The sequence below is a fragment of the Manis pentadactyla genome, chromosome 17, assembly GCF_030020395.1.
Source record: "Manis pentadactyla isolate mManPen7 chromosome 17, mManPen7.hap1, whole genome shotgun sequence".
Classification (NCBI taxonomy): Eukaryota; Metazoa; Chordata; class Mammalia; order Pholidota; family Manidae; genus Manis; species Manis pentadactyla.
This window is the reverse complement of record NC_080035.1, coordinates 33,001,090-33,014,608: the sequence shown is the minus strand read 5'-3', so window position 1 is coordinate 33,014,608 and position 13,519 is coordinate 33,001,090. Positions and strand designations below refer to the sequence as shown.

General features: G+C 33.3%; 1 protein-coding gene across 2 annotated transcripts in view; it reads left to right on the top strand.

Annotated features, from left to right (window-relative positions):
* Positions 1–13,519, top strand: part of DACH1 (dachshund family transcription factor 1) — a 405,237-nt gene that overhangs the window by 293,837 nt on the left and 97,881 nt on the right. Inside the window, exons 5-6 of one of the 2 annotated variants that reach the window (XM_057494558.1) lie at positions 2,663–2,798; positions 6,261–6,395. In XM_057494558.1, coding sequence (XP_057350541.1) covers positions 2,663–2,798; positions 6,261–6,395 — 271 coding nt within the window. The remainder of the gene's footprint in view (positions 1–2,662; positions 2,799–6,260; positions 6,396–13,519) is intronic. The other variant, XM_057494559.1, reaches the window with a different exon arrangement.

Here is a 13,519-nt window from a genome sequence, read left to right as displayed (position 1 = left end):
TTGCCATGTGCACTAAAGAACAGACTATTCAGAAGTATAGCTTAATTTATTTAGTTTGGAAAAATAACTGGTGATGTGCTCATTTTTCATGTTATTTGGGACACAGATTTCTAGACATTTTAATCTGTAAATTGTGTCAGTTGAATGCCAACTTTCTTTAGTGTCCTTTCATATAGTAAATGTATGATGTGCTATAAACCTCCCTGAACAGCTAATTGTAAATTTTAATATTTGGGGAGTGTATTTCTCCCCCTTTCCCTCTTTGCTGCCCCACCTCTCTTATGCACTCGTTTGCTTATTTGTAGTCTTTCAAATGCAACTCCACATGACTTGGGTAGGAAAATTTATTGTGTGATGCTTACATTTACCTACATAATAGTCAGTTTTGCTATTTGCAGAAAATGGAGCTGTTAATTCTTAACCTCCATCAATTAAGGTAAAGGACTACTATTTTAGTGTAATATTGGTAATACATCTCTCCTTTGGGAGGCTTTAATTGTCATTTACAGAAATCAGTCCACACATTTTAGAACAGCCCAACAGATTGTAAATTTCAAGAAGTTATCTTTCCAAAAAGATGCAATATCCATTGCAACTTCTGAAAGCAGAATTTATTTGACTTTCTTCTTTTTTTGGTTATAATATTTGCTTGATATTGCAACTCTTTTGTCATGCAGTTTCTTACAGGACTATTTTTATCCCATGTAACATATGGGAAGTCATTTTACACATGGACTTTGAAAGAGGCCTTGGCCTTTTTTCTAGTTATTTTCATTTTATTTGCTATGCTCCTCAAAAATTAAGCCTCAGCATATCTGTTGAAGATGTTTATTGACAGTGTTCAGGACTGAAAAAATTGCAAGGATATGAGACAAATGGTCTTAATTTTGGATGCACATTAAAATCACTGGGAGAGCCTTAAAAAAATACTGCTGTCTGGGCCCCACTTAGACTCAGTAATAGGGCTGCTATAACAAAGTACCACAGACTGGGTGGTTTAAAACAACAAAAATTTATACTTTCACATTTCTAGAGTCTAGAAGTTGAAATGAAGATGTCAACAGCACCAAGCTGCCTCTGAGATTCTAGGTAGAATGTGTCCTAGACTCTCCATGCCTCCTGATGGTGGCTGGCATCCTTGGTAATCCTGGGCCTGCAGCTGCAGAACTCCAGGCTCTGCCTCCATCTTCGTGTGACATTTTTCCCTTTCACCCTCACAATGTCTTCTTGTAAGGACACCAGCCATGTTGGATTAAGAGAGCACCCTACTCCTGTATGACCTCATTTAACTTTACACCTGAAAAAACCTTATTCCCTAATGAAGCCACAGTCATAGGTACTGAGGATTAGGACTTCAATATTTTGGGGGGGACACAGGTCAATTCATAACATTCAATAAACCAGAATCTCTGGGTGTGAAGTCCAGACATAGGCACATTTCAGAACTTTCCAGATGATTCTAGTACAAAGCAGGACTGTAACTACCACTGTGCTAGTGCAACCACTGAGACAAAAGATGTGCATTACCCTGATTCTCGTGGGTAGTACAAAGCTTTGAGCTTTGTCTTTGTTTTGCATGTTACATGAGTCAATGATATTTTGAAAACAGACTCCAACGGGCCTTTTAAACTGTCTGCTCTTTCGATATTGGCATCTTAGCATCCTAGTAAGGAATCATGTACTTATTTTTAAGATGTATCATGTGGAAGTTTACTCCTGCCCTTCCAAATAGTTATTCATTATTGGAAAGAAAGATCTTCAAGATCTATGTGTGTTAATATCTGAAGGTGTAAATATCTTGTTGCTCAAAGAAAAAAAATGTTAACAAATGAGTATCTTATTTCTTAATGTGTAACTCCATTTATAATAGCTCTTTGGAGACAATTATACAATATCTTTGCACTTCAGTCTAATGGGGAAGATGAAGAGAGCTTAGTGGGGGAGATGCGAAGTGGGACCAGAGTGTTAACATGGAATAGTATCAGGAAACATGATAGCCAGGTTCCCTGGGCTACAACTAATATATCTTTTATGAATTTCTGCCAATACATTGACATGGTTTAATTGGAACTAAGAGTAACAGATAGTCTGAAAGTTATTTGAATCAAAGTTATTTCAGTGTTAAATAATAACTGATTTCTAAGATACATTACAATGTGGCCATCCAGGTGTGTCCAGAGCAGCACCATGTTGGAATAGCTGTTAACAGTTCCTCTGGTATTATTATTATTATGGAAGTCCGTCACACTGGTGATTTGTGTGCTAAATGATTTGTGTGCTAGACACTTGCTGAAGCCATAGAATATATTTGAGTATTTCCTTAAGTGAACAATTGTGTAGAATTGAAACCTGCTTTGTTCTGTTAATTGTTTGCTGTATAATGGGTTCCAAGCTGGTCATCTTCTTTGCATCTCTCTTCATCCAAAGAGGATTTGATATTTGTCAATACTACAGCGATGAATACCTATAGAACCATTCTCCTCACCAATCTTTGCTTACGGTGGCTTCGCTGAAGATAGCAGTTGTCTAATACAGTAGAATGTTGATGAATGTGTTTATTTTCTTCACATTTCTATAGTATTAAATAAAATCAACATTCATTAAGTGAAGGTCCAATGTATTTACCTCCCTCTTCTTCCAATTTCTTCCCGCGGTGCTTTAGGAGCGTGTTCCCGACAGCCCCTCACCTGCCCCCTCCCTCGAGGAAGGCCGGAGGCCTGGCAGTCACCCATCATCCCACCGCAGCAGCAGCGTGTCCAGCTCCCCAGCGCGGACGGAGAGCTCTTCTGACAGAATCCGTAGGTCTCATACTTTTACTTGTCACCGTTTTAAACTTTATTAGGTGCAGCTGGCTTTTCTAATCAAAATGCCCTCATTCCAAATAGATCTCAAATGTATCATGTTCTGAAGCTCTGGAGCAATACCCATCTCTCAAAATTATGTTTCCCAGTTTGCAATATCATGAGGTATGGTCCTACATTAAGAGGTTCTGATATAAACTCCCTCTCTTTGATGCCACACATAAAGATTTGAGCTATGAAACAGTTAGAGAAAGTGAGTAACCTTCTAGATTAGTTTTTGAAGTAAACACCTCCAACACACAAATATCTCATGTCTAAGTTCACACTGTTTTCAGGTTATTCAACTTCATTCCTCAATCTCACTCCTTCTATATATTTTTTGAAATTTACTAATTTTTAAAATCCATCCTTGCATTAACAAAGATATCCACAGGACTCAAAGAAATAGAATTCAAAACAATTGATATTATAAAAGTATTTCTTAATCATTCAGATGATCAATAAATTGAAGAATTTGAAATTTGTTAAATTTTAATATTTGAACTAGTAATGGTCGATAAAGCATATTATCATCATGTAGTATTATTAAATTCTAAAAAAGTAAGGGTGTATTTTATTTCATGATCACACTTTTAGATGTTTAATCTTGGTCCTCATGGCCAAAAAAATTAAAGATAAAATGTCATTCAATTAACTGGTTATTTTATGTCTGTACCAGAATCTAGTGCTCTTTCCAATAAAATGAACATGATACAGTGACTATCTTGGTTGATAAAACTAGAATTATTGTATCATTTCCAGAATTTAGTTACTATTCTTTGAAATCCTGCTTATAGTGTAAAATAATTACACGAAGTTATTGAAGTTATTTGGTTGCTGAGAATATTTTCATAGTAGGAAGACATTTGCTAGAAAGTATCTGTATAAATTACAAATGAATGCTTGCATAAAGCAGAAATCGTCAATATAGACTCTAGACTCTATTGAGGTAGATAACTTAAGTATTAGGTTGAATTTATGTATTAAAATTATTTCTGAAAGTAGTTAATTATTGACAAGTGTATAGTTCAATATAATTCTAACTGTGAATACTTGATTTGACCTGTATGAAACATATTTCCCTAATTTTGTAAGGGATTATTATAACTTTATTAATAAAAAGGCATATATCACTTGACATCCTTTCCCAAACCAATGAAATTTCCAGGGTCTGGCAAATCCTGTTTCCCACTACTTTAAACCATTTTCAAATAAAACACTTTCTGTATGATTTTGTGCTCTGCTAACACTAGAATCAGTGTTGAATGATGAATATTGGTTTCATTGAAAGAATGATGAATATTGGTTTCATTTCTAATGCTTTTATAATATATTGTCATTGGAAAGATACTGTCCTTTCAGAGAAAGAAAAAAAATTTTATGAAAGTGAAATTTTGGTCAGAATTGGGAAGATTTGAAAGAGTTTTATACATTCTTAAAAATTGATCACTGTATTCTTTTCATTCTTGATAGAAACAAAGATTTGGTGAATCTGGATGAAGAGTATGCAAGAATTCTTCATATTGTTTGTGAAATTTTTTGTTAGAGTAAATATATATGCACAATTGTGTATTGCATGTGTGTGTGTGTGTGTATTTCCACTTGGACAACTATAGTAGTTCAAGCATGCAGGAATTTCTCCTTTGTTTCTATCAAGAATGAAAAGAATACAGTGATCAATTTTTAAGAATGTATAAAACTCTTTCAAATCTTCCCAATTCTGACCAAAATTTCTCTCCTGGTCCATAAACCAATCCAGGACCACATGTTGCAATTACCTGCCATATTTCTTTAGTCTCCTTTAATCTGGGTACCCCAGTCTTTTTTGTCCTACAGTATCTTGACTTTTTAAAGACTACAGGCCACTTATTTTGTAGAATGTCCTTCAGTTTGGAGTTTTTGCTTTTTCCTCATGATCAGACTTAGGTTGTGTATTTTTGGCAGGAATCACACAGACGTGATGATGTGCCCTTCTCAGTGCGTTTCAGGAGAGATTTGATATTTCTCCAGTCCTTGTCATAACTATCACTTGATTCAGGTGGTGACTACCCTACCAGATTTCTCTATTGTAAAGTTTCTTTTTTTAAACCCTTGTAAATAATAAGTTCTTGTGAGGGTATATTTTAAGACTATGTAAATATTCTCTTCTTCATCAAACTTTCACTACACTAGTTTTAGAATCATCCACTTAAGAGTCTTCCTAACACAAGTATTACTGTGGTGATTTCCAAATGGTGATTCCTAATATATTCTTATGATAGTATAAAAAAATCTGTTTTCCGGACAAGGTAAGGTTTTATGGAATGATTCTTCTTCCATTTTTTGCACAAAAGCAAGATTTTCATGGGCAATTTATTAAGAAATTTAGTGACTAGATTGTGGAAATCATTAGGAAGTTTGTTCATCTATTATTTCAATAGTGATGGGTTACTGTTACTAGTTCAAGGGAGCAATTATTGTTTTTATTCATTCAGTCATTTAATAGGTATTAATTGGGCACTTGTATTTTCAAGTGAGAGTTTAAATCCAACTTTTTTTTTGGATATCATTAATGTACAACGTTATGGTTACTAGACTCCCCCCATTATCAAGTCCCCCCCACATACCCCATTACAGTCAGTACCCATCAGCGTAGTAAGATGCTATAGGATCATTACTTGTCTTCTCTGTATATACTGCCTTTCCCGTATCACCCCCTACATTATGTGTGCTAATCATAATGCCCCATTTTCCCCTTCTCCCTCCCTTCCCACCAACCCTCCCCAGTTCCCTTTCTCCTTGGTAACTGTTAGCCCATTCTTGGTTTCTGTGAGTCTGCTGCTGGAATATTATTCAGCCATAAGAAGAAAACAAAACAAATCCTACCATTTGCAACAAATCCAACTTTTAAAGAAGTGCTTTGATATTTATGAGGCTTTGTGTTTTGTTGACCAGAATGAAACTTATTTCAGTGCCTTAACTTTATGAAAATGCTATTTGTCCTCTCATGCCACTAGAATTTATTGTTATGGTTTAAGTTCATAATGTTAAAGAGTATTCTAATGTTAAGATTGGAATTCTTGCAGTGTTAAGGAAGGTTACATACTAGATAGAGAATGTCATGGACTAGATAAAAGCCTGAGTACTTCATTGGTAATGGTTACAATAGTATGGACATTTAAAAGTTCCAGACATTAAAAAAAAAAAAAAGAACATTATTTTTTATTTAAAATAAAAATAAGATAAAATGGTTTCAATTTCAATATTTTTTTTGCCTGTCCTCAAGAATTATCATGGTTATGAATTCTTACAGTGTTCTTAGAGATAGATTATAATATTAAAGTTAGACCATAATGTTTTACTTGTGAGTCCAGAAGAGTTTATTTGCACAGTGTGTATTATCGTGTTTTTGTTTTTGTTCTTTCGATTTGGGCTTGACAGCTGTCCATCAGAATGGGTTGTCCATGAACCAGATGCTGATGGGCTTATCACCCAATGTGCTCCCTGGGCCCAAAGAGGGAGATTTGGCTGGTCATGACATGGGACACGAGGCAAAAAGGATGCATATTGAAAAAGGTAATATATGATTATGTGGCCTTGTTTTTTCCTGCTCAATATATGAACTAGATTTAATCACAGAATGAGGTATATTTCTACATCACATTAAAAATTGGCATATAAACATTTTTGAAACATAGTATTAGTAAAAAAAAAAGCCTTTTTGACAAGAAAGAAGTATCTATGAAGACCTGCTGATCTTCTGTTATACATTAGGTAGGTGATAATTTACTTCCCAGTACATTAAGAGGAGAATTGTTTGCTTTCATTGTTATCTCTGAGTTCCTAAAGGCTTACTGTTTGCCCTTCTCAATGCCTCCAAGGCCCAGCTGTCATTTACATTGCATGTAGAGCTACAACAATATACAAAAGATTATTATGGATATGTTTTGGATTAAAAGACACAATGAGCATTGGGCCAATCAAGAAGTAGAAGTGAATCTTATTGAATGATGTCCTAGTAGTTGTTTCAAAAGAGTATGTAACAAATAACAAAGGCTGGATTGTACAAAGCTGTAAAAATTTCCTGTTTATATTTCATTTGTATCAGCCTAAACCATTTTCACAGACAAAAACTGCTATTTTCAGGTAATATTTCATGAAGTACTTTCATGAAGAATTTTAAATATTATTTTAGTATGCATGTTAGAACTTTATGTTAATAGGTATAAATTCATGTTTTCAAATGGTAAGTTTTGAATGTGATTATAGGAACCCCGCCACATCTTTTTTGTCTTAATTTAATATTTTAATATTTGTCAATATAGACTAGGTACATTGACTTCTTTGACATGGATACCAAATCATCAGTTTTATTACTTCTTTGGAAAATGTAACTACACAAAGGCACAATTTAACAGCTGTCAAAAAGAAAATAAATAGAATTGGACATGTAATAATTAATCAAACAGAAAGGAATGATTGGGGAAAGACTAAATTAAGGTGGGGCAACTTTTTCCCCAAGACTATTCACAAGAAGTAAAAATGCTTACATAAAACATTTTTCCATTCAACATGAAGACAGCTTTGCTGAGCCCTTAGGAAGAAAGAGTACAATACTTTTGTAGATTATTATCTGCACTGTGGAATGTCAATGAGAAAATGATTATCTTTTCTAGGTGCTAGCATGTCAAAATCTAGACATAATGGAGAAATAGAATTAAGGAAATTTTCTAATTATTTTGAAATTTCAATCAAATATTATTGCTAAACTAGATGGACTATATGGAGTACGTCAGTGGACCAGGTGCTCTCTAAAAGTCTAATTCTAATTTTGTCACAACCTCTTCTTCAACAATGAATAAAAATGTTATGTATATTGTGCCTTATGTTACTTTTGATGTATACCTTTTATATTTAATTAAAAACCTATTTGTGGAAATACAAGAATTAGTATGGTTAGAAAATATAAAGCTTCATAGAAGAATTAAGTTTTAAGCAAAAAGATTAGAAATGAGAATTATCGTACAGAGCAAGCAGCCATTATCAACCAGGGTTCTGTGAAAGAATAAAGCCCTGCAGAAAATTATTTTAGTGACTCATTTCTCAGTTTCCCCATAGCTGCTACTAAGTTTCACTTGAAATACATGAGGGAAGTTAATTTATGATATACACTGGATATTGGGATGCTAGGGGTTAATTCTCTTGCAGAACCCTGGTGGAGAAGGGCTGACAGTGAATTGTGGAAGCCCAGAGGTAGTGAAGAGACTGCCACCAAAAGCACGGCCAATTCAAGGATTGGAATTACGAATTCCAGGGGAATATTTTGTTGAGAGCTTTGTACACCTGATGTTCAAGATGAGTTTATAATTTTTTAACCGTTGCTTTTTCCGTGGGTCATGAGTTCTGTCTGTCGTTGTTGTTATTATTATTTTGCCATCACAAAGACTCTTACAATACTCTACTAGGTTGATCTAAGGATCCCACTTCTGTTTTCCTGTGTACCCACTTCAAAAATCTCCATTACATCATTTTCCTTGTTTTTTTGGAAGTTTTTTCTCTATTGGTCTGCTTCCAGTACTAGACTGTAAATTTCTTAAAGTTATTTGTATATCACATTTGTTATAAACAGAGTAGACAATCTGTGAATGCATACTGATCTAGGCTGAATCACTGGAAGATTCTAAGGCATGGTGAAAGAAAGTTAAAACAACTGTGAAGATTGCATGCTTTAAGGACTAATAGGAAGGCCAAAAGCTGGAATTATGTAACTGTCAGAAGGTGCACTTATATGACACAATAGAACATTCTGACCATAAATATACACTAAAACTTTCTGTATTGCCAATGATAACTAATGATACTTCTTATCATGTCAAAGACTTTGAAATTACTTTGTTGTCAGAATAAAGACCTTGGTGATATGCTCATGGTTTTCCAATATTTTAATGTATTATGTATAAAGGAAAGTAAGTTTTTATTTTAATATTCTCCCTAGGAATGTGAAACTGCCATTGAACTTACACTCCACATGTAGTTATGTATGGTGGAAATTTTAATAGGTTTTGATACTGTCACAGTAAGTGTTTATATGTACTTTCTCTTGTATGCATTCTCTCATCTGTCTTTTAACATACTAAATTACTAGTAAATATTTGTGGCTTCCTATGTTGATAGAGTCTACTAAATTTAAAATTGCTTTCTTTCATGACCACACTTATGTACCTCACACTAGCCCTGTAACTTTCTTATTATACATAAACTGTATTAAAACAAGTGCCTCCGTTTAGAGACATTTGTAGAGAAATTAATTATATGTTTGTGACATTTTAGGCTTGAACTTCTTATATGGAATTAGCTGCCTACCACTTTAAATCATTCAGCAAATAATTCTTAGAAAAAAAAATGTTAAAAATAGGTACCAAAAGTAATTTCTATGCTAAGAATTGCTCTGATCTAAAATCCTAATCGTGAATAACTTTTAAGTATTTTTAAATTTTCATATTAGATACATACTGATTCCACACTAACTTAGAATATTTAAGTCACCGATAGCTGAAAGGCCTATGGCTTCAGAATTCAGAAGTTCTAAGTGCTGAGTAAATATGCTGTTTCTTTTTTAAAAATAAAAATACTTTACTAGGTTTTTGAATGTAGGAAGAGTTTAAGCATATTTAAAATTTAAATATGAAAAATTAGTGTATCAAGAAATAATAGACATATATGATTATTTCAGTTATTCCAAGTATAAGGAGAAATGCTTTCACTATTATGAACTTTGGCTAAAATTAGGAGTTTGTCAAAGATACTTACTGAGGAAAATTGTGAAATAGCACATAGCTCCAAAAACATTTGTGTCTTCTAAATTTTCAAACATATTCCAAGTTCTGTAGAGCTTTCTGGATTTTAAAAACATTACAGCTTTTTCCCCCGTAGCCTAATTTTAGTGGAATAGGCAGTAATATTTGACATTTTAATTCTGTTAATAGACTCACTGTTTCTTTAAGCTGTATCTCTCTATTTACCCACAATACATCTGTCCATTGATGCTATTTAGTGTTATTTTCATGCATAATTGTTTCTTGATTTTTCTTAAATTTCTGTTATTTTCAATACATTTTTAGCATGTTTTATTCCTTGCATGCAGTTTCACATGCATCTTTTTTGTTATTATGAAATTTATCTAATTCTTAATTTACCGAAAACTAAATATATGATACAGATAAACCTGTAGTCTCAGCTTTTTCCAATTAAAGAAATCTTAAGCATGTATAGTTGGACAAACTACTGCATACTTACTCTGCATTAGTGAATTTCAGTCTTGGACTAAGTATACCGAAATGCCATAATCAACTGGTTAGACATTTACTGACTTCCAGCTGTATATGAAATAAGTCATACAAAAGGCAAAACTATCCCCCTGCTCTCTCTCTCTCTCTCTCTCTGCTATAATTATACAGGTTTTAAAAAATATGTATCCTGATTTTTCCTATAGTTAAGGCCTTTCCCTTTATTTGTTTTCATAAAAAATGTGAAAACTCTTTCATTGGTGACTCTTGCACACTTTTTTTCATTGGTGGCTCCTGCCATTTTAGAATTAGGAATAATTTTTAAAGCAGCCGCAAATAACGGGATTTACTTCAGACCATCAAACATTGCTCTTGTGTCATATTCTACTTGGTTGACAGTGCTCAAGATTTCCAATGGTTGACATACTCATATGAAAGGTTTCATTTTGGTACTCTGAATCTGAGGACAGGGCACTAAAGTCAATTAAAGTAGTTAACAAACTGATCATCTTAGGATTTTCCATCATTGATGTTTTATACTTAGCATCCAACCTTGTGGACTATTTTCCTGCAAAACAGCTTTTTTAAACCACTATGCTATCACTCTTCTGAAGTTTGTGAAAATGATTTTCGGTATATATTTCCTTTTGCACATTTGTCATTGTTTAAAGATTCTAATTTTACTTGGATTAGGAGTGAGTCTTCAAAAATGGTTTTCTCCTTTTAGATTCCAAATTGACATTACACAAATTAATTAATAGTAAATGTGATATATACATATATCACAAATTTGAACCTGTTAGTATCTTGGGTACCTATACAGATGTGCACAGAGTGAAAGCCTCTTTTCTTCAGAAATTTCTGTATTTTGATAATGTTAGCATACATATAGGGCCATTAGTATTTTCATTTTTAAATTTTTTACCATGAATACTCTCCATTTTTATCCATTAGATATAATTTCTCTTCAGCATATCTCATAGTCTCTTATAAAATATTCTTCATAAATACTTCCTCATGTGACTTTGTTCTTCAATTTCCAAGCTTGTGAAATACAGGTGTTGAATTTATGCTGATTCTTTTAATTCTATGAATCATTGCACTGGACAGTAACAAAGTTCTCTGAATCCCAGAGCTCTTCATGTCTGACCCACAGCTCAGGTGAAACTTCCTTATGGCTCTGGTTCTATTACTTTATGAATTATAACTTGAGAAACAGAGCTTGCAGTAGTGCTTCAACAGCAACTTAAGAACTATAATCTTCCCGTGACATACATGTAATGATGGACAATTGATATAAAATATGGGCTTAATGTTTTTATCTCCCATTCATTTTGCTGACTGGTCGCACTGAACTTTCACGTGTCTCAAGCATCCTCTGTCTTTTCCCAGATGTTTCAGTTTATTTACGTATATACACTCCTTATCCATTAGTGCTCAGCCCAAAATTCTGCTGGGCAGAAGCTTTGTCTTATCATCTTTGTATACCTGGCCCAGAGTCTGGCATTAGTGCTACATTTCTTTCAGAGTTAAATGAGATGATATGTGTCTGGAGTGCTCGACCTATATAAATATTCCATTACACCATTAATACTGTCACAATAGCTAATGGGTATGTGGCTTGATTTTATAGATGAAAAAGTGTACATGTTGTAAATCACAGAATTAGAATGTTATCTGTTTATAATTCACAATATCACAGTTACCATGATTTATGGTTGATCCTAAAAAGGAAAAATGAAACCACAATATTCTAGAGAATGTTGAAGTTCAAATGATGATAATGTAATATGCACAGTTCTGGCAGAAAAAAGACCTTGAATTTATTCAACAAATGTATTGAAGAGAAACAGGAATGTTTGACTCTGTAATGCATAGCAGATACTGGGTGTTAGACATAGTTGGGTCACAGTAAAATGTGTCCAAAATCAAATGAAGTCCCCCCTGATGGGAAAGAATTACATCTTCAAACCAGTCACACGTGCTAGTTATAAAATGAATGATTTCAGTTTTATATAGAATAAAATTTACATTTACTGTGAGTTTACTACATAATTAATACAAATATTATTAAAGAAATAGAGCCATTTATTGATGCAGAAGACCTCAGTTGCTTTTCCAGGACATCCATAACTTTAGGTTTTTGGAAATGTAGAAAGTTGAATCATATTAACATTTACTGATAATTTTTATGACCTACATGCCAAGGAGATTTCAGAGTATTTAGTCTTAGATACAGTATAAGTTAAAATATACATTTATAGTAGTTTTACTTGTGGTCATATAAAATGTCTTTATATCATGGAAAAACCATAATAGACTATTAATTATACTACTTACTATGCTTTATTTTTGAGCCCTTTTGATAGGCATAGAAAGACTTCCTCACTGTTTAAGAATTACTTTCACATGGTCATGCCAATAGCTAATATTTTTATAGCATTGAAAGTGAGGTAGATGGCAAATTACTAGTAGATTAACATATTAGTTTCACATATAAGTTTGCCTCATGTAATGATTTATTAATGAATCATTATAAATGACTTTATTTCCTTCATTTAAGATGTTTAGTGGCTTAATGAATTTATTATCCTAATTGATCTGCAATTTATTCTCATATTTCTTAAATGTTGGATTTCTATTTTTCTTAGTTTCAGGTTGAAATTTTACATAATCTGCCATGGAAGTGATCTAAAGGAGATGCATACATTCAGATTCCCTCTAAATAGCTAAAAAGAAAGAAAGAAGATAAAAAAGAAGGAAGGAAGGAAGGGAGGGAATTGCCATTTAAAAATATCTCTTCAGTTTTGTCTAACATTTGTAGACATGCACGTGTGTGCTCCTGCACATGCACAAATACATTTCACTTTACTTTCACTTGATAGATGACGTAGTGATATTACTCTGAATGCCATGTTATGGGTTAAGAAGCAAAGTAATAGCCCCCTTGTCTCTTGTGCTTGAAGCAGTTTGAATTCCTCCATCAACTTGATGGAATGATTTAACACGTTCATTCAACCTTGTTTGCAGGACCTGCAAGATGAGAGCAAAGCCCAGGTAAATCTTAGATACAGCAACTCATTTGCAGGAATTTATATTAACACAGTAAATCAAAAGTCTACGTGGAACTCATGGCTATTATGTTTACATGCATAGTAAACTGATAGTATTTTGAAACTATTTTAAACAAGTTATGCCAACCTATTCTGGAGATTTGGGTACATTCTGCCTTTGACTTTTCCTTATCCATCACCACTTAATCTTGTGCCTTTTGGCAAACTATTCCTAGAAAGGTATGTGATAACTTCTGCAGATCATAATCTGTTTTGCACCATAGAAGCCATATTTTAAACTTTCTTTAAATTTTTACATTACCATTGTTGCTGGTATCTTCTGCTACAGTTTCAGAATATT